General features: G+C 48.4%; 1 protein-coding gene across 1 annotated transcript in view; it reads left to right on the plus strand.

Moving 5' to 3' along the window:
- sugct (succinyl-CoA:glutarate-CoA transferase) overlaps nt 1-22,500 on the plus strand; it is a 120,219-nt gene that overhangs the window by 14,002 nt on the left and 83,717 nt on the right. The window contains exon 9 of the mRNA XM_084453180.1: nt 4,271-4,366. Within this exon, the coding sequence (XP_084309306.1) occupies nt 4,271-4,366 (96 nt within the window). The remainder of the gene's footprint in view (nt 1-4,270; nt 4,367-22,500) is intronic.

A 22,500-nucleotide genomic window follows, 5' to 3' on the forward strand; every position in this document is an offset into this window, starting at 1 on the left:
AACACACTCCCTCAACATCCACACAACACAGTCCCTCAACATCCACACAACACACCCATTCAACATCCACACAATACAGTCCCCCAACATCCACACAACACACCCACTCAACATCCACACAACACACTCCCTAAACATCCACACAACACACTCCCTCAACATCCACACAACACACTCCCTCAACATCCACACAACACATTCCCTCAACATCCATACAACACACCGACTCAACATCCACTCCACACTCACTCAACATCCATTCAAATATCCACTCAAACAACCAACCAACGTCCACACAACGTCTACCCAACACCAACATAGCATCCACTCAACGTCCACTCAGCATCCACTCAACATCCACACAACATTCACAAAATCCACCGAACATCCACTCAACATCTACACAACATCCACTCGACCCTGCCCCAACATTCCACAACACGGGGGGGGGGGGGGCAGCCAGGGATAGGGAAAACAAAGATGTCAAATATGAGAGACAGAGAGAGAGAGAGAGAGATAGAGAATAGAGAGAGAGATAATAAAGATATTTGGTCGAGTGATTCCTGAAACCAATTATAAATGTCTGAGGGGTAGAGGAGGAGAAAGAACAAGAGAGAAAGAAAGGAAAGAGACGCCCTCGACCACAACAGAGCGATACAAACAATTGTGTTACTGAGGCAGCCTCCCAAAACCACATCCCTGGAGTGGTGGGGGTAGCAGCCAAGGGACACGCAGCCTGATTGGTTAGTTCCACCCCAGAGGTCTCCACGGGATTGGACCGTTCCACCCCTGAAGAACTCTCTTGAACGATGTGAAAGTTCACCGGAGCGAGAACAATACACTAATACAGTTCATCCATCTATCAGACCCTATAGAACCCCCCCCCCCCTCCCTCACACATCTGGCGACGAGAAAAACTGTATTGAACCAGGTAAAGCATTCTCAATGCGAACGGCGGGCGGCGTCTGACGACCAGCGAAGACGGGAGCGTTTACCCACAGGTGGGCTGTCGCAGCGCGTCACAGCCGCCGTTCACAACTCGCTTTGGGCTCGACGCGCCGTTCACTGGCTGGAATAATCCGTCGGCCCACTGTCACTTCACATTCACGGAGAACTTAAATCGGCAGTGCTGGATCGTCGGTGCGTGCCGAATCCCATGCTCGGAGCTGAGGCTTGGCTTTATCCGGGCTGGCTTGGGAGGCGTACTGCTTACATGTTGCTGAGCCCCTGTGATCGTCTGAGGAGATCCCCACTTTGGACGGACTTAAACAATGAAAGGCTGAGCGCTCATGCGCCGGCGTGGGGCGGTTGACCCGGGGCTTTGCTGGGATAGACGGGGCCGCTGTGGTTTCCAAGAAAACCACAGAGGAAGAGAGAGAGGCTGAAATAGAGCCCTCATCCACAGCCTGTGTGTTCTGGTTCCGAACACGCAGAGAATAACCAAGCTAATATTTTCTGAGCCTGAGGGGGAGAGAGAGAGAGAGAGAGAGAGAGAGAAGGGAAAGAGATTGTCTGGGCGAATCTGGAGGGAGGAAGAGAGTCTTTGCTTTGCTGAGATGGAGGGATTGCTGTGTCAGGCCGCAATATTTATTGGAGGGGCTTTAATAAATCTATGTCAAGCTGGGCGGGAAGTGTATTTGTAGGGCGTGTGTGTGTGTGTGTGTGTGTGTGTTAGATGAGGCCATATCCTTTCGAGGAGGGAGAGAGTATCTGGGTTCATCTGGTGCCTGCTGACTTCAGGACTCACAGCCAACCAGCCAGTCAACCAGTTAATCAGCCAAACAGTTAACTAGCCAACCAGCCGGTCAACTAGTTAACCAACCAGTCAGTTAACCAGCCAACCAACCAGTCAGCCAGTTAACCAACCAGCCAACCAAGCTGGTTCCCATTGTGAAAGACAATGTCCCATCTTCCTCAAGAGTAGGAGTGCTGCTCTAGGATCAGTTGTTCCTTTTAGACAATGATGAGTGAGAACATATGTGAGTGAGACTCAGTGAGCTGATCCTATAGTCCGCATTCCTTACATTAAAGAAGCAATAAGAACTGATGTATGGACCAAACGGAGTAGTCTATACACTACGGGCCACAGCCTTGGTTCCATTCTGAGGCTGCAGCTACCATACCTTATACTCTACAGTACGTGGCCTGCCTTATAGAGAGAGATGGAGAGAGAGAGAGAGATGGAGAGAGAGAGAGAGAGAGATTGTCTTTAATGTTCTCTTATTGAGGCGTCCTCACATATGTAATACATTCATTAAGAGAGGGAGAGCGAGAGGGAGTCTGGGCTGTCAGACGGGCTCAGCATTACGACGTGAGAGGGGACGAGAGAGGGACAGGGGGGGGGACATAAAGCACGTCCCAACAGCAACAGTGTCATCCCTGCTGGCCTGTCTGGCGGCCAGAGAGACCAGCGCTGCCGCACGCCCCAGTGACACCTGATGGAGAGATCACAGCTCATCCTGTCAGAGGAGAGGATGGGAGGAGGAGGAGGAGGAGGAGAGGGAAGGACAGGAGGGGGGCAGGAGAGGAGAGGGGAGAGGAGAGGACAGGGAGAGGAGAGGAGTGACAGGAGAGAGGAGAGTACAGGAGAGGAGAAGAGGACAGGAGAGGAGAGACGAGAGTACAGGAGAGGAGAGGACAGGAGAGAGGAGACGAGTACAGGAGAGGAGAGGACAGGAGAGAGGAGAAGAGGACAGGAGAGGAGAGTACAGGAGAGGAGAGGGCAGGAGAGAGGAGAAGAGGACAGGAGAGGAGAGGACAGGAGAGAGGAGAAGAGGACAGGAGAGGACAGGAGAGGAGAAGAGGACAGGAGAGAGGAGAAGAGGACAAGAGAGGAGAGTACAGGAGAGGAGGGGACAGGAGAGAGGAGAAGAGGACAGGAGATTACAGGAGAGGAGGGGGCAGGAGAGAGGTGAGGTGAGAGAAAGGTCATTGTGTAAACTGATTTTTCTAACACTCCATCGGTTAGAAAGGAATCTAAGCGTCTGGCGCCCGCTGTCTCGTCTACTCACCTTTGCGCTCATACATACACGCACACACATACACACACACACACACACACACACACACACACGTATACGCACGCGCACACACACACACACACACACACACACACACACACACACACACACACACACGTACAGTACATCCTTCCTATAAAGAAACTGGACTGATGGGGAATAAGAGGTCTTATTTAGAGATTCCATTCATCTCTCCATCCCTTCATGCTTTCATCCCTCCCTCCCCCTCTCCTCTGATATTAAATCATCACTCCTGTCTTTGATCTGGGCACACTGGTGCTCCTCTGCTCTCCGCCATTAGAGCCAGCGTCCTCCGGGGAGCAGTACAGCTTGTTGACGTTGCAGGGTGTTATTGTCTCAGCTGTCTGCTCCCTCACCAAGCCTCACTGGGGGGTCGTAAACAGGCCTTTCCTCTGCTCCAGATCCCCCCCTCCCTCCTCTCTCCTCCTCTCCGCTCCTCTCCTTTCCCCTTCCCTCCCTTCCTCTCTTCCCTGTGGGCTTGTAACCTCGCTCCAGGAGGCCTGGCTTCTCATGTGAAAACACACTGAGTCATCACATAACCTTCTAAATGGGCTGTTTGTAAACTTGAGATAAACTGGTAATCATGGATGATATTCAGTAGGCAAAACATGATGGGATAGACTCTGAAATGTGATAGGCAGAGGACAGTACTGTGAGTGAGGGAACACAGTATTGTGTCATTAAGCTTTTATATATTTTATATACTGTATCAGTCTATATCCAGTTATATCTGGTGTTTACATCTGGGAGTGCCAACCTGAGCAGAGATGCCTATGCCAAGTCTAAAATTCCATTCCAATTAACATTAATTTAATAAATAGGTGTGCTGGATGTGTTTCTTGACTGAACCAATACTTGGGAAGTAAGCTTTTGGGAGGCGGATGGAGGCGCAGTGTTGTTCTGCCATGTAGAAGCTGCGAATCGGACTCGGACCCACCAAACAGCGGGGCATAACGAGCTCACTGACGGATCACAGATTTAAAGCTTTCCCTCTCTTCCCTCTCTTTCTCCCTCTCTCGGTCCCTCCGCCCTCTCTCTTCCTTTCTTTCCCTCCACCCCCACCTCTCTCTCTCTCCCTCTCTTTCTCCCTCCACCCCCACCTCTCTCTCTCTCTCCACCCCCACCTCTCTCTCTCTCCCCCTCTCTCTCTCCCTCCACCCCCACCTCTCTCTCCCTCTCTCTCTATCTCTGTCTCTCTCTCTCTCTCTCTCTCTCTCTCTCTCTCTCAGGTGGCCTGTCTCACACACATAGCAGCCAACTACCTCAACGCAGGGAAAGAGGCCCGGAGATGGGGAACAGCCCATGAGAGCATTGTCCCTTATCAGGTACCTGACCTCTCTCTCTCTCCCTCTCCCTCTCCCTCTGTCTCTCTCTCTACCTCTCACTCTGTCTCTCTCTCTCTCTCTCTCTCTCTCTTCCTCACCATCTGTCTCTGTCTCTGTCTCTGTCTCTCTCCCTCTGTCTCTCTCCCTCTCCCTCTCCCTCTCCCTCTCCCTCTCCCTCTCCCTCTCCCTCTCCCTCTCCCTCTGTCTCTGTCTCTGTCTCTGTCTCTGTCTCTGTCTCTCTCTCTCCCTCTCTCTTTCTCTCTCTCTCTCTCTCTCTCTCTCTGTCTCTCTTTCTCTGGGTGTGTCCTTGTGACGAGGGGCTTCCTGTCAGCTGATTTGTTGCTGCTGTCTGGTGATTGGATGCTTCTGTTCAGCAGATGTGCGCTGCGCCGCGCAGAGCTGTTTGACTCCCTCCCGTTTTAACGAACAGATAAGAGAGACAGGGGAGAGGAGGAGGAGGAGGAGGAGAAGAGGGAGACGGGGAGAGGAAGAGGGGGAGGAAGAGGAGTAGGGGAAGAGGAGGAGGAAGACTGTGTGAGATGAGGAAAGGGGGAGAGGAGGAAAGAGGAGGAGGGGAAAGTGTAGAGAGTAAGAGGAGAAATTTGTAAGAGAAGGGGGGAAATGGTTGGAGGAGGTAAAACAGAGGGAAGAGGCAGGGGAAGGAGGAGGAGAAGTTTTCTAGAGAGGAAGGAAGGGGTTCCAGTGGTCTTTAACACGGCAGGACAACTCTCTGACCTCCCGTTCTGGTGGGGGACGACGGCCGAGTGACCCCCCCCCCCCCGTCGCTAGTTGCTTCACACTACCATGTGTAGCAACTACTTTCACACAGTAGTCGCTCCGCCTCTCGAACCCAGGTCACCTGAGCCATGGCTTCCCATCAGGGGGGCAGTGCTCAGGGCTCGGGTGTCTCAGCGCTCACTGTGCAGAACCCATTATTATTTTAATCCCACCCCTACAGGAGGCCTTTTTAGATATACGAGCGGGTCGGGCCCGGGGGGGGGGGGTCGATTTAACGGGCCGCTCTAGTCGAATGTGACCCGGGCCACGGCGGGGGTTAACGGCGGGGAGAGAGAGGAGGCGGTCGTGCTCGGTCGTGCTCCGATGCGCTCCTCTGGCGCGGTCGCTGGTTAGCATGGCGGGGGGTGGGGGCGGGAGGAGGGGAGGGGAGATTTACAGCAAACCGGGGTCTGCCTTACTTTAATTACCCTTCTTTGGTTTGAGGTAGGGGAGCGTGCGTGTGTGTGTGTGTGTGTGTGTGTGTGTGTGTGTGTGTGAGTGTGAGTGTGTGTGATGGGTCCCCATAGCTCCTATACTTGTGTGAGGAACAGAGTGAGCTGAGGTTGTGTGGCTGGCTTGCTCTCCTGCTCCCGGGGGCTGTATTTTTTATTTATTCATTTAACCTTTATTTAACCAGGCAGGCATTTAAGAACAAGTTGTAAAAAATAAAACAAGGTTAAATATAAGACAGTTGAGGAAAAACAGCATACATTGACACATCACAACACGTATATAAAACAACATGCAACACTACAATGTAGGGCTGGGTATCGACTCGAATTTCAAGAATTGATTCTATTCCGATTCACAAGGTTTAGAATCGATTATCACGATTCGATTCGATTCAATATCGATCGGTTAGTGTTACTAAAACCTGTTTTTTTTTTTTTTAGCTGTAACCTTAATTACATGATTGCCAAGTTATGCAACACATCAATACTAGGGCTGGGTATCGATACTGATTTCCAAAAATGAATGAATGAATGAATAGATGAATCATTAATTGAATGAATTAATGAACTATTCATTCCTTCATTTATTCATTCATTCATTAAATAAAAGATCGATTTTGGGATTCATGAATCGATTCTGAATCATTTGATTCAGAATCGATTCAGAATCGATGAATCGATTTTTTATACCCAGCCCTACTACAATGAGCAATCACCAGCACAGACATACAGCAGCAGCAAATTATCAGCAAACATGCAAGACAGTTAAAAGACAGTTAAAGACAGCATGCATGGAAGCATCACAATACCTGTTAGATTGAGGTCCGGAGGAATGCAGAGGTTTGCATACTGTACTACTCACGCGTGCGTACCGTGTGTGTGTGCGCCTGCGTGTGTGCCCACTTGCGCGTGCGTGCGATCGCATGTGTACCCGTGTTTGTGTACTTGCGCACATTTGTGTGCACGCATGTTTACGTGCGTTTTTGCATGTGTGCGTTCGTGTGTGTGTGTGTGTGTGTGTGAGTGTGTGTTTGTGCGTCAGGCCTTCAGGCTTCCATTTCACATCCGCATTGTGGAACTCACGTCTTTAACCCATCTTCACCATCACTCACCACACTTCACTGCGCAGGAACTTGAAGACTAGAGACGCAGTCGCCCGGAACCTCTGGAACGCGGTTTTGTTTCGAGCCCCGGCGCGCGCCACCGGCAGCCCTCCGCGCGCTCTGCTGAGCGCATTCCGTTTCCGCCAGACGTCCCACATTAAAACCGCCCCTTTAAGCGCCACGCCATCACCATGCCTTTTATCATGCCAATTATACAATTGACAGAGAATTACCATAATGGGATAATCGTGCGTGTTGACCAGACTCCGCCCTCCGTTCAGCCCCTTCGGGACGGCAGACGTGCGCGGCGGTTGGTTGCGACCCGTTCATTAGAATAATGCCTTTTTATTCACGCTATTCCAGTATTATCATGGCTATCTATCATGGCTTAATAGGCCGCTTAAATGTTAATGTGGAGAGACGCAGACGCTTTCCCTGGGTCTGGCACACTGCATGGGAAGTGTGTGTGTGTGTGTGTGTGCGTGTCTTAACAGCATGTGGCTGCCTGGCCCACCCTGCGCACAGCAATGTGAGGACACATGTGAGTTTGTGTTTATATAGGCCATAAAGAAGTCAGCCAGCTATTAGAGAGCGCTTTTACTGTTCTTCTCTCTGTTGTACAACTTGTACTTCAGACGTGGCCTTGCTACTGTAGCCGCCTGTGTCACCACGCTGCTAAGATTAGCAGACAGAAAAGTCACTTTATTGGCCTGTTTGATCAGATACAGCTGACAGTGATCCCCTGCTCTGCTGTCAACATCCCCGAAGGATACCCTAAAGCCAGGTTCCCCTGCTCTGCTGTCAACATCCCCAACGGATACGACGGATACCCTAAAGCCAGGCTCACGCACACAACAGCTGAGGTGCTTTTAAACAGTTATAAAATGATGTGACTGTTTCTTGGCTGCCAATTTCCAAAATTTAACATGACATAAAATCTCATGGAAAAGGTGAGACGGTCGTCGTGGATTCTGTATGTGGACCAGGCTTAACATGCCAGGATGGAGGAGAGGGTGTTGGGGGTGAGGAGAGGGTGTTGGGGGTAGGAGAGGGTGTTGGGGTGAGGAGAGGGTGTTGGGGTGAGGAGAGGGTATTGGGGGGGAAGAGAGGGTGTTGGGGTGAGGAGTTTTCGGGGGAGAAAGAGAGCTGGAGTTAATGAGAAGATAAAGAGAGAGAGAGAGAGAGGGAGAGAAAGAGAGAGAGAGAGGGAGAGAGAGAGAGAATGAGAGAATGAGATGATCTTTGGGATGAGGTCCAGAGAGCTTGGCCTTGGACTGAGTGCTCCCAGACCCAGCTACTGTGGTCTTGTTTCCTCTCCATCTCCCTCGTCTCCTATCCTCTGCCTCCCTCGCCCCTCCTCCTCCCTCTCTTCCCGTCTCGTGTCCTGTTCTGGTGTTATTGGGTAGAGGCCTAGTGAACTAGGGAGGATCTGTACCCACATACCCTGCATCTGATACCAGTAACGATCTGTTACACTACACCTCGTTAGGGAGATTTATACCCCTGACCAGGCCGAAAATAGATCCAGAAACGCCATCTCTGGTTTGAGTGTTTCAAGGCGCTGCTTTTGTCTGCAGAAGTGGTTGTAGCATAGAGTTTAACAGAGAATCATTATCACCTGGTCTATAATACATTGGAAATCTATATAGTCTGTTATGAGGCATTTGGGCCTGTTGGGCAACATGGTGTTCATGGAGGAGCTTGGGAAACGGACGGTGCCATTAGATGGAGAGTGTTTGTCAAGTCGCTGAGTTGTGTTGTCCCACCCAAGGGCATTTACAAAGTCAGCATCCTGACACACTTGGTGTGATGAGCCACAACCTACATCAGGTTTGTGAGATAACAGTGAGGAGCAGTGACAGATATAGGAGGACGTGTGAGTGTGTGTGTGTGTTTTGTACTTGAATGAATGTCAGTGGACAGTACATGGAAACCATCACTAGAGGTCAGGTCTCCACAACAAACGGAGGAGGCAGTCTTTCTGCTAGGAACACAAACACAGCTGTTCATCACCGGCACAACGCACCATCAGCCCCTGCAAGTTATACTGGACACAGAGTTTGATTGAGAACCGAGAACTCAGTAGTTTGTATCCACGTTATTAATCATACTGGATCATTTTGTTGTTTGTGTATTTTTATGTCTCTTAATTGACCATAAGTCTTTTGCAATAAAGTTAGTTGATTGATTGATTGGCTTTGAGTTATGCCTGACACTGGATAGAAACCAACCAACCAACCGCCTGTGTCCACAGTATGAATCATGTTCATGCGTGCAGAGGGAATCAGTTTCATTGCGATTTTTTGGTTGATCCAGATTGATTGTGTGGGTTTTCAGGCAGATGTCTGAGTGTGGAGCTGGGTCCAGGCTACAGCCCGGGCCCAGCTAGATGTGTTGGACTGGACCACAAGCCCTCCAGCAGTGGAAACACACCAATCATAATAACCACACACTACCAGCATCGCCCGGTTTCAGAGCTGGAATCACAACAGAACACGTGTGGATATTAGTCTGTACACTATGTGTGTGTTAGAGAGAGAGAGAGAGAAAAATAATGTGTGTGTGTGTGTGTGTGTGTGTGTGTGTGTGTGTGTGTGTGTGTGTGTGTGTGTGTGTGTGAAAGAGTGTGTGTATGTGTGTTAGGGGAGGGTCTGATTAATTGAATTGAATAAAATAATTAATTTTTCATTCAAATAAACAGGTCTTTAAAAATAATTACTGTTGAGTGGAACTAATGTCAACGGTTCTGTAGGAGAAGTCAGGTTTTCCCCCTTCATTGGGTTGTTCTATTCATTTCAGTATTATGTCAGTGATTTGTTTACAGTAACACATTCATGAGAATTTTTACTTGAATGAGTAACTTTTCACTATAATGCACTCCAACTGCTGTTGGTGATTTTAGTTCCTTTGAGTCTACTCCCTACTGTCTTTTTTGGCTTGTTGTATTGCCCCCCCAAATCAAAAGGTGACTTTTTATCTGACTTTGGACACTTACTTCCCATCACTACCACTAACTCTGAGAAGGTTTTGCTACTGGGAGATTTAAATATCCACGTTGACAAATGGTAAATGGTCTGCACTTATATAGCGCTTTTCTACCTTAGCGGCACTCAAAGCGCTTTACAATGGCCTCTTATTCACCCATTCACACACGCATTCACACACCAATGGCGGTAGCTGCCATGCAAGGTGCTAGCCTGCTCATTGGGAGCAATTTGGGGTTAGGTGTCTTGCTCAAGGACACTTCGACATGTGGACAGTCGGAGCTGGGATTCGAACCACTGACCCTTCAATCACTGAACGACCCGCTCTACCAACTGAGCTACAGCCGCCCCTACACAACTGAAATGACAAACTCATACATACTTTTGCCTGTACTCAGCACATCTCTGGCCCTGCCCATCAGCAGGGTCACACTCTCGATTTTATTATTTCATTTGGCTTTATTTCAGTAAATTTCCAGACTATTAATATGCCTGTATCTGACCATGCTGCTGTCCTTTTTAATTTTCCTCCTGTGCCGAGCCATCACTCCACAGTCCATTGAGAATTTCTGTATCTCTTAACAGGCTTCTCAGCAGCTTGACCCTTTAGATTGCTCATCTTCTGCAGACGAGCTAGTTAATAGCTTCACGAAGCGATGTGTGGCCACTCTAGACTCCGTTGCTCCCTTAAAATTGTCTAAAGCCTTTGCTGCTTCATCTAAACCACCACCTTGGTTTAATGACCGTGTCCGCTGCATCAGACGGAAATGGAAAGCTTCCAAATTATTGTGCAATTTTAATATCTTGAAAGAGCTTTTAAGAGAGTTTAACAATACTGTAAAGGAAGAAAGATCGCAATATTTTTCACGTCTTATTGCTGCTAATCCTCAAAACCCCAAGTTGCTTTTTAAGACCGTTAACTCCCTGATCCACCACCCTCCCGACTCCATTGAAGTCCCTTCTATTGAGAGATGTGAATCATTTCTATCTTTCTTTGTTGACAAGGTCTCAAGCATTAGAGCCCAAATCGTGCCATCCCTGTTCACTCTACCTCACAATGAGGTGAATCAGAGTTTGAATTATTTTCTTCCGGTATCCCAGTCTGAACTACTGAGGATTATTAGTGGCATGAAAACTTCCTCATCTCCTTTAGATGTCTTACCCACAACATTTTAAAAAGGGGGTTTCTGCCTTATCCTCAGATATGCTAACAATTTTTAAGTCTTCATCGTCAGGAGTTATTCCTCCAAATTTTAAAACGGCTATTGTTCAGCCCATATTGAAAAAATCTAACCTTGACTCCGATAATATTACTAATTTTAGACCGATATCTAAATTACTCTTTCTGGCCAAAAACCTTGGAGAAAGTGGTATATTCTCAACTAATATCTTTTATGAATGACCACTCCCTCTTTGAGAAGTTCCAATCCGGTTTTCGAACTCACCATAGTACGGAAACTGCACTGTTGAAAGTCTTAAATTACATTAGGATGAACTCAGACGCTGGCTGCTGTACTGTTTTGGTGTTATTAGACCTCTCTGCTGCATTCGATACAATTGACCATTGCATACTAATTGATCGGTTAGAAAACTGGGTGGGCGTGAGGGACTGCTCTGGACTGGTTCAAATCTTACCTGAGTGACAGAAGCTTTTCTGTATCTATTGTCTTCTCCAGCTATGCGAATATCACCAGCGGTGTTCCTCAAGGTTCGATTCTTGGCCCTTTACTGTTCTCCATATACATGTTACCTCTGGGTCAAGTTATCAGAAAATCCAACATTTCCTTCCATTGTTATGCGGACGACACACAAATCTATTTATCCATAAATCCTTCAGACCTCTCCTCAGTCTCCTCACTCACAGCCTGCCTGGCAGACATAAGGTCCTGGATGTCTAGTAACTTCCTCATGCTAAAAAAGGATACAACTGAAGTGATGGTGTTTGGACCCAATGCACACAGGGACTCTGTCACCCAGATTTTAACTTCCCACGGGTTGCAGTGTGCTTATGAGGCCAGGAATCTGGGAGTAATCTTTGACTGACCTGGATTTCTCCAATCTTTTTAGCAGTATTACTAAATCAGCTATTGGTCAAATTAGGAATATTGCCAAGATTAGGTATTTTCTTTCATTTAGTGATGCACAAACCCTCATTCATGCTTTTGTCTCCAGCCATTTAGACTATTGTAATTCATTATTTGTGGGTCTGCCTCAGAAATCCATTAATCGCCTCCAACTGGTACAAAATACCGCTGCTAGAGTTCTTACAAAAACCCAGAAATATGACCATATTCCGCTATTCTTGCCTCATTGCACTGGTTACCCGTGGCATTCAGAATTGATTTAAAGACTTTATTGTTTGTTTTTAAATCATTGAGCGGCCTTGCACCATGCTGTCTGACCTCCTCTCCCCTGACACCCCTGCTCAAGTGGATGAAAATAAAGTGTCTGCACATTAAAATTATTGACTTCATAGAAAACTATATCTCGCCTATAGACTATAGATTTAACAGGTCATCCTCCCAGTCCCTCCACTACTGCTCCGCTTGGCTGTTAATGAATGTGAATGGGATTCACAAATCTAGCAATGTTTTGGAAATTGGAGAGTAAAGATGTCAAGCAGAAAGAGGAAACTACAGGTGGTGCTACAGTAACCAATTCAAAAAGACAGTAGGAGAGCACAGCACATGAGAGGTGATGGTGGGAGGTGGGAGTGTGATGGATTTTAACTGATATAGTCAAAAAGGATTTACCAAGATTCGCTCAAACAGGTTAAGTCTGGTTTATTGATAAAACATACGAGCGCAAGGACTTCCTGGACAACGCAACATGAGTGGTTCATCCAAAGAAGTGGCGCCTCTTGGTCAGCGCGGCCTTTATTCTCAAGTCATATGAAATGGCAGGCGTGGCCGAGAATACAGACATGTGACATGAGAAAAGGCGGCAATTTCTTGGAGACAAAGGGACAAAGGATGGTTATTCTGGAGTAGACAGAGTTCTAGGTGTGTGGACCTCCTGGAGGTCATCCTATAGGTTAGCACAGCTATGTGAACGGTTGAGGGAGGTGGTGAATTACAAAAGGAGAGAGAGAGGACAAAGGTTTAAGGTGTTTGGAATAGAAAGGTCTTGAGGCCAGTTGTAAAGTCTATGACAGGAGGAAAGGTCGAGGAAAGGTAGAGGGGGGGGGGAGGGGACATGGAAGGGGGAGAGCAGTTGAGGGGCGGAGGTCTGCACTTTCTGAGTGCAAGCCCCTCTAGTTATTATTATAATGGTTGGTCCTTTGCGTTCCAAGTTTGCAAATTATGTTTTGCCCACAATCAATTATAGCCTTTATGAATGCCGGCAAAAAACGATTAATCATTTAATTGTTCATACCACCCACTGATTAGTCGACCATAAAAATGTTGAGTAGTGCACTTCCCTTGTGTGTGTGTGTGTGTGTGTGTGTGTGTGTGTGTGTGTCTGTGTGTGGTTGGGAAGGTGTTTGGGACTAACCTGCTTCGCATAACATCTGGGAACTCTTACTGTAGTTGGTTTGGAAAAGGGCAGGCACTTTCAAAACTACTTGGCAGGTGATTGGATGAACCATCTAAAAAAATTTGTGAGTAACAACGTGAGCTTGCGACATCAGGACGGTCTCAGAAGGCTAGTTTGAGACTATAAGTGTGTTACAAACTGTGGAGCATGAGACATGTACTGTTACTGTGTCTTTTCCACAGATCAGCCTACAGTAATAATAATAATAATAATAATAAATATAGCTGCAAGCAGCAATGAACGGGGCCAAGCCCTTACGCATCAAAGCCAACAAGCGAAATGCGCCATAGCCACATTTGAGCTACCATTGAGCTACCACTAGCCATTGATGTCAATGAAAATACAATTAAAGCGCAAGGGGGTGTTGTTGCACACAAACACTTATATCACCATCATAATTTAATCTGACAATTTTGCATCCGATATGTAAGTTATAGAGCATGCCATGGCCTACCCATACAAGCAAGATGAGCCCCATCCAGCCACACGGGGCGCTACAGCAATTGATTGTGTTTTAGCCATCTTTAAGCATTTTGGCTTGGCCACCCTGTGGCCAATTTACTTCTTATTTCTCAACCTACCTCAACATACGCTCTGGTAACATTGTACCAAGTTTCGGAAAAATCAGCTTAGCGCTTAGGCCTAAACCGGAAAAGATCTCTCTTGCGCACCCATTGGGAATGACCAGTAATGCAGGGCTAGCCTCGGGTTATGTGTGTAGACATGCTTGCAAAGTTTTGTCGTGTTCTGTACAACTCTTCAGAAATTATACCACTTCATGTGAAACGCTACGGCCTCTGCAATCTTCATTGGTTCATAGTTTCAGTTTTATTCAACTTCAGTCGAGATCACTTTTGTCAAATTTGAACATTTATTATACATGCGGCATAATACATAGCATATGAATTTTGGCGGTGTGCTCTGTCCGGGGGGCCCCCTGCCTTCCGGGGAGGCAATCTAGGTGTTCCCCCCCTCTGGGCCGCTTGGCCCAGAGAGCCAGGAAGGGGGAACAGCATCTAGCCCCCTGCCTCAATGACGATCAGAGTGGGCCGCGATCGGGAAGACGCTCGGAGGTAACTCAGCCCACTAAGACCGTCAAAGAGCGCCACAGGGGGACTGCTGTACATTATAGTCCCTGGCCCCCACGGGCCGACGCTTCGTGGGTTCCGAGGGAGATACAGCCTAGTGTCTCTGCCTCCATGGCAAGAGGAGGGACCGCTGGATGGCCATTCGGAGACGTTTCGGCCCACGGTCACCACGGAGAGCCACAGAGACCAGCTAGCGGCTACTCTGGCATCCACTAGCCGACGCTAGTGGAATACCTGACAAACTTACCCCCCAAAAGAACACAGCAGCAACTCCGCGGCCCGCATGCGCAGAAGGGTCGACAGAGAGCGCTCTGACTGATGAGCCAGACAACATTTAATAGTGCACCAGCCACATGACCACCTGAATACACGGTACCCCCCAATCCAATGTCACAGTCCACTCATAGCTCTTCGGGCATCCAGAATATCCTGGACTCCGGGCCGTAGGTAGCGTTCATAAGCAGACGAAGACGGCGGCGGCTGCCGCTCCTATGCGGAGGGGGTGTGCAGTGTACCGGTCCGGTGGGAGCCCGCACGCCTGGCAGAGGGGGCGGAGTCTGGCGGCGAACCAGGCTCTAGTCATGGGCTTTGCCTCTCCCGTCATGAAGAGGGGCTCCTCCTCACCGGCCTGGGGTCTGCTCGTCAGGTAGGAGCACATGGAGGACAGAGGACAAAACAAGGTGTTATTGCCTGATAAGTAAACGTTCACGCCGGCACCGGCTCTGTCCGCCTTTGAATGCTTCAGGTGCAGGACGAAATAGAGCGCGTGCAACGTGACATCTGCCCGAGTGAGGTCGTGCGCCGGGTTGAATGACAATGTGCGTGTAGAATATTCACCGACCCTAAGGAACCCATAGAAAGCTGTGAGAATGACTGTATCTAACATTAAATCCGAGTGACTACAAAACACCCCTGTCTCAACCGTGCGATTAACCTATGAACGAGTGAAGGAGTGAAGGGAAGACGTTTATCATTGCCTTGGGGATGCTCTTTCCTGATGCCATTAAGGAGGAGCTGGATGGATGGGTTCCCCAGCAGAGAAACGGTGGAGGGGTCCAGGCATCGCATGTGGAATTGAACACCTGCAACAATACTCTTAACCGACTGAGACCGCAGCCACCTAGACTCGACACAATGAACTATGAATGCTGATAGTATTGAATATTCACAGGCATGACGTTTCCATTGAATGTGGAGCAGAACGTAGTGGACGCCGGGCACGAGGTAGCGTTCGTATGCCGATGAAGCGCATGTGAAATTGTATACCTGCTACGACACTTTTAACCGATCGAGGCCGCAGCCGTATGGATCCAACACGATGGACTATAAATGCTGATAAACCGAAACGCTAGCGGGCACGAAGGTTCATCAAATGTGGAGCAGAACGCAGCGAAAAGAGACCATGCTCGTATTGGTCAATGCGGTCCTGGCCGGACCAGTCTCATGCATCGGGCAGCGGATACGGGAGGGCACGAGGGCATCGCTTGGTCCAGAACCATCTGCCGAAGAGGGCAGACCATGCCGGACAGGGCCGCAGCCGGGCATAGTCTGCAGAACTCTGTAAATCAAACAGGGAAGCGAGTCAGCGATTCGATTGTTGAGCTGGGGACGAGGACGCGTGGAAAATAAATTCCCCCTGCCCGGAGAGCCATGCGAGCAGCGCATGAATTATTGACGAACGGAATGTACGAACGATCATAGTTGATAATATTCACGGTGCACCATTATTGCAGAAGAGAAAGCGTTTCCTAGACCACTGAGGGGCCCCGCAAAATATTAGCGACGATAGAGAAACTGCACATCGCGCATAACACCCTGAATCCGATCCAGCGTCGAGGGGAAGAGCCCGCATTTGTCATATATTTATTTATTTAATTATTTAATTCATTCATCCACCTAATAATTTATTCATACATTTGTCATTCAATTATTACTAAATTTTATTGTAGCACTATCCAAGAGACACACCGAAAAAACTCCACCCGATTGCGCGGGCCGACCGGTTCCCGTCGGACAGAGGAACGCCCAACCGGGAGAACGTGCTACGCAGGGCCGCGACCCCCAGGCCCGGGTTGGCAGAGGGAAAAAACGACAAGTCAAACCATCCAGCAGTGAAGAACGAACGGGAGCCGGCATTCATACGGAGGGCCAGGCGCGCAGACCGGCTGGGGCAAAGGTGGGGGGGGCGCTGCCCCCCCTGGTGGCCAGATGCGCAAAGAGTCAGCAACGCGTCCAACATGCAGACTAGAGACTGGGTCGCGACCGGACCGGAGAAATGCACCGAACGCCCGGCACCTGCATGTGCGAGAATTGACCGCTTTGTGGTGCCTATTCCCCATCCCGTTATGGGTGGATGGAAAACAACCAAACGAATGTTCATATGTTCAGATGTAGGCTACAGCAACATAAGAGTGGCAGCCCGACGGCAACCCAAACATTAGCCAATTCCACAGCTGCAGCCTACGATTGCTAGCCACGAACGAACTGGTGGATACTGCATATCGCTGCGCCACGTAGGCCTATCCATCGTCCAGTCGACAAACCGATCATGTCATGCACGCAGCATTAACAAACAGGTGATTAGTCTTTGAAATAACGCAGAGGCTAAATGCGAAGAGGCAATTGCAGGATTCCAAACGCAGCGTATAATGACACATCCGACATTGAAGCGTGACAAGCGCAGCATACATCCCTTTTAAATTTAGAAATAAAAGCCCGTAAACCCTGCCCCAACACCGCGGAGGAGCAGGCGACGAAAAAGCACCGCGCTAAACTTAACAGCCATGATAGTCACACACGCAGCAGATTGCAGAGCATAATGGCTTCAATCGATGACAATGCACAATTTACAGTACGTTGCCCTAAGGAACCATGCGGTAGCCCGATGCTACTGACCCAAACTATTTATAAAGCCAAGAACTGCAACAATTGGTAAGTGCATCATCGCTGTCGTTGTCTCCGAAACCAGGTTTGGACACGGCTGAAGCAATCGGCCATACTATCCAGGCCCACCAGACAGGCGAGCCAGCCTTAATATTATTATTATTACTTATTTATTGTTTTTCTTTATATATTTACATATCGTTTATTTATTTCTCCATTTCTCATTTATCTTTTAATGTTTGTAATCTCCGGAAGCCATTTCGATGCGATCCTGAATGTCAGGTCCCTACCAGAATATGTAGGGGTGGGACGTATACCCACCTCCCATGTTCTCTGGAAAGCGCATTGCGCTGCCTCAGGGCATGAAATGTGCTATCAAACAAAGCTTAGATTGATTGATTGAACGGGACACAGCTAGCATTAGCTACACCGAACGGCTAACGCCAGCTGCGTGGCGGCACTCGCAAATCATGGGTGCTAGCGAGTAGAGCAGCAGTTCAGCTGGAACCCTCGGGCTGCAACAAAATTGAAACGCGAGAATCATTCAGCTAGTATTTGCAATCTAAACATAACGATGCCCCTACGTGCAATACGGGAACCTTGACGAACGCCAGCTAGCTAGGAAGCAAGCAGTATAGCCTGTCAAGCAGCCAGCACCAGCCAGCGAACCCACGAACGAGCCACAAGGGGAGGACTTTGATGAACCAAATACATAACGAGAATCCACATAGGCACGTTCACGCCCGAAACTGCAAACATGTCAATGGCGAACAGCACACGGCGTACATTACGACAGTTGAGTAATTGCGGCAGACGAGGCATGGACAACCACTGACATCAGCGGCTCATGAATGAAACCCAGTGACCGGCGGCGTCGGCAACGCTTCAAACGGACTCCAACGCAAGCTATGCGAGCAACGAACCATAGTATGGCACGACGGTGCTACAGAGGGACGGGCTCCTCGGCCTCGGAAGCCGGTGCTCCACGACTCCACTAAACGGACCCCCAAACCACGGACCGGAGAGGACGACGCGGGCAGAGAGGAACGCAAGAGCAGAGAACACGGAAGCAGCGAGGACACCGCGGGCAGCAGGTAGCAAACGCACCAAAACACAAACATGAGCACGGAACGCGAGCAGAGACGCGGAGCAGCGAGCGCGCAGATACGAGCAATAGCAGTAATGGCAGTGGACGCCAGAGCAGAGAACGCGGAAGCAGCGAGCATGCAATGCACAACCAGCAGTAATGCAAGCGCGAACATGTTTTGACAGCTTAAATACATGCGCTCTAGTGAGCTGACCAATGCTATGACAGCTACAGTCAGCTGGTGCTGGCGTCATGCGTGACGATTAACCTCTGCTGACTACCCCGGCCGTGACGTACGTGCCTCGCCTGAATTTGCGTCATTGACTTCATTTTTCAAAAATGTGCCGAGATGGAACTTTAGATATTGTTCCCTAGATTATGTCTACAAAGCATGATGTGAATCAGTGAAACTTTCTAGGAGGAGATTTTTTTCAAAAATTGCAAAATAGAAGAAAATAAACAACCCGAAGTTATGAGTTATTGAGGCAAATTTGTTCATTGTGAGGAGAGATATATGTGGGCAAAGTTGCATGATTCTAGGTCAAACGGGGCATGAGATATGTCTGTCATATGCCTTTGAAAGCGTGATGGTTGGCCTTTCACAAAAATGCTTATATCGATATCAAATTTTAATCTGGTCATTTCGAGTCCAATAAGTAAGTTGTAGAACATGAGATGACCTACCGTACAACCAAAGGGAAACCCATTTGGCCACAGGGGGCGCCACAGCAATCGATTGCGTTTTAGCCACTTTTAAGTATTTTGGCTTGTTATAGCGCCACCCTGTGGCCAAATCTGCTTCATGTTTCTCAACCTACCTCACCATACGCTCTGGTACCATTGTCCCAATTTTTGGAAAAATCGGCCTGGTGATTAGGCCTAAACAGGAAATGAGCTCTCTAGCGCCCCCATTTGTTTTGATCAGGCCAATAATGCAGGGCTAGCCTTGGGTTATAGGTACGGACATGCCTGAAAATGTTCATGTTGTTCTGTATAACCCTTCAGAAATTATACCCCTTTACGTGAAAAGCCATGCAAAGCCATGCCCTCTGCAATCTTCATTGGCTCATAGTTTCTGTTTTATTAAACTTTTCAAAAATGTGCCAGGATGGAACTTTAGATATGGGTCCCTAGATTCTGTCTACCGAGCTTCATGTGAATTGGTTAAACTTTCTTGGAGGAGATAGATTTTAAGCGTTTTTCAAAAAATGCAAAATAGCTGAAAATCTACATAACCTGAAGTTATAGGTTCTTGAGGCAAATTTGTTAATTGTGAGGAGATGCATATGTGTGCAAGGTCTCATGCCTCTACGTCAAACGGGGCATGAGCTATGCCTGTTCAAAGTTCTCAATTTCAGTGGGCTGCTATTGCGCCCCCTATTGGCCAATCGATCTGGGACATGCTCCATTGGCTCATCGCATGATCCTCTACCATCATGCAAATTTTCGTAAAAAGCGACCAATCGGTTCTATAGGCTGCCATTGACTTCAATGGCAGAAGAATAATAATAAAACTACCAATAACAATAGGGGCTACGCACTTCGCGCCTTTCATGGGACCCTTTACAAACATATCAGGAAATCAACAATCAACAAAGAAAGCACAGACAACAAATCAGACAGAACAGTAAGAAGGGACAATAAACAATAAACTAATGGAGACTGGGTGTGTGTAGAGTGGAATTCAAAATTGAAGGCAACATTAAACAGGTGAGTTTTGAGGGTGGATTTGAAAGTGTCCAGAGAGGTGGCATTTTGGACATCGGGAGGGAGAGAGTTCCAGAGTGTGGGGGCGGCAACACTGAAGGCCCGGTCCTCAACGGAGCTGAGGCGGGAGTGGGGGATGGACAGGAGTCCAGAGTCAGAGGAGCAGAGAGTAAGAGAGGGGGTGTAGGGGTGGAGAAGGTCCATTATGTACAGAGGGGAACGGCCATGAAGAGCCTTATAGGTGAGGAGAAGGATTTTGTAGGTGATCCGGGACTTGATCGGGAGCCAGTTTCAGTTTCAGACAGTAAGCCTAGTTTCAGACTTGTATCCATACTTTCAATGAAGAGACTGTTCAGTGCCTGAAGATTATTCCCCAGTCTAGCAGTGTATCATCGCTGAACACCAGCTCAAAACCTAATCTCCAAAATGGCAGGTCTTCTCTATACTGAAAAGAACCAGTTTTTATTTTTATGGTTATAATTATTGTCTTTTTGTATGTATAATTCGTTTATGTCCATAAGTATGTTTACCATAACCTCCCCCCAAAATAAATACAAATTTGGTCACAAAAAAAGAACATTTCAATTTCTTTCTTTTTTTCCAGCATGAAACCATACTTGATGAGTGGTTCCAGGGCTGTGAGATGTTCAGAGGTTGTAAAGGCGTGTAGCCCCTGCTTTCAATTTGTTTGAAAATAAAACAAAACACCCTTTCGAAAATAGAGTTACAAGGTTTTCACGCGACAGTGACGATATTCAGTGAAAAGAGCTTTCCAAATATACATTCCCATTCAAGATTCCCAGCTTGAGAATTCTCATTTTTATGAGGAAATCTAGCCTGTTGTATATTAAGAACTTGTTTAGCCTACAGGCTACTTCCATTGTTTTGGGGTTTCAAGTGTAGGCATGCAAGGTTCATGTCTTGCATTTGGACAGAATGCACTTTTATTGGGGTGAGAATGCATATATCTGTCAGTAGTTATATTACTGTTTACACCCACATCTGTTTGGGTGATTGGTTGAGGCAGAGAGGAAAGGGGGGAGATCGAGACAGAGAGAGAGAAAAAGAAAGAGAGAGAGAAAGGGAGAGAGAGAGAAAGAGAGAGAGAAAAAGAAAGGGAGAGAGAGAGAAAGGCACGATGGAGGGAACGGGAGGGAGAGAGGATGTGTGAACATTACATTGGAAACAGGCTGGATACTTCCACCAAGGAATGACCTCTCTCTCCCTCTCTCCTCCTCTTTCACCCCCTCCCCCCCTCTCTGTCCCTGTCTGTCCCCTGGACATGGCAGTCCCTGAGCGGACTGCTCTACCCACAATGCTGCTGTCCCCCACTGTCCCCTGGGCGGGGATGAAAGGCTGGCGGTTGGGGTTTGGGGTTGAGGGTTAGGGGTTAAGGACAGTGGGTTTTAGTCGACAGACAGGATATGGTTGCCCCCCCCCCTCCCTGTGAGATGATAGAAGGAATCTAGACTCATGCAAGAGTCTCCCGCAGTGCGACAGAATATATATATATAAAAAAAAAAGAAGCCAAACCTTGTTTTATGTGATCACTGATTAGTTACGGTCGGGTTGTTGAAATCCTCAGCAGATGGAAAATTCAGATTACCATAACCCCTAACTCAACTGAACTAACATGCTTTTATGTCCCGTTTGGATTGAGGTAATCTCTCATCTGACATGACTAGTTTGGGGGTTTGAGGTCCAAACCGACTCTGCTGTGTGTGTGTGTGTGTGTGTGTGTGTGTGTGTGTGTGTGTGTGTGTGTGTGTGTGCTCGTGTGTGTGTGTGTGCACATGTGTGTTCAAGTATAAGTATACTCATTCAAGTATAAGTATAGTGTGTGCGTGTGTGTGTGTGTGTTAGAGAGGATAAGACTGCAGAACCAGTGAAAGCAGAAAACTGTGGTCATATTAGGAGAGACAGGCTGGGGCCCACATGGAAGACCTGAGCGAGGTAGTCAGGATATTGTGTGGGACTGGGGTAGGGGGTCTGGGACTAGGGTAGGGGGATCTGGGACTAGGGTAGGGGGACTGGGACTGGGGTAGGGGGTCTGGGACTGGGGTAGGGGGTCTGTAACTAGGGTAGGGGGACTGGGACTGGGGTAGGGGGTCTGTAACTAGGGTAGGGGGACTGGGACTAGGGTAGGGCGACTGGGACTAGGGTAGGGCGACTGGGACTAGGGTAGGGCGTCTGGGACTAGGGTAGGGGGACTGGGACTAGTGTAGGGCGACTGGGACTAGGGTAGGGGGACTGGGACTAGAGTAGGGGGACTGGGACTAGGGTAGGGCGATTGGGACTAGGGTAGGGCGACTGGGACTAGGGTAGGGCGTCTGGGACTAGGGTAGGGGGACTGGGACTAGTGTAGGGCGACTGGGACTAGGGTAGGGAGACTGGGACTAGGGTAGGGGGACTGGGACTAGAGTAGGGGGACTGGGACTAGGGTAGGGCGATTGGGACTAGGGTAGGGCGACTGGGACTAGGGTAGGGGGACTGGGACTAGGGTAGGGGGACTGGGA

Source organism: Borostomias antarcticus (genome assembly GCF_949987555.1).
Source record: "Borostomias antarcticus genome assembly, chromosome: 2".
NCBI lineage: Eukaryota > Metazoa > Chordata > Actinopteri > Stomiiformes > Stomiidae > Borostomias > Borostomias antarcticus.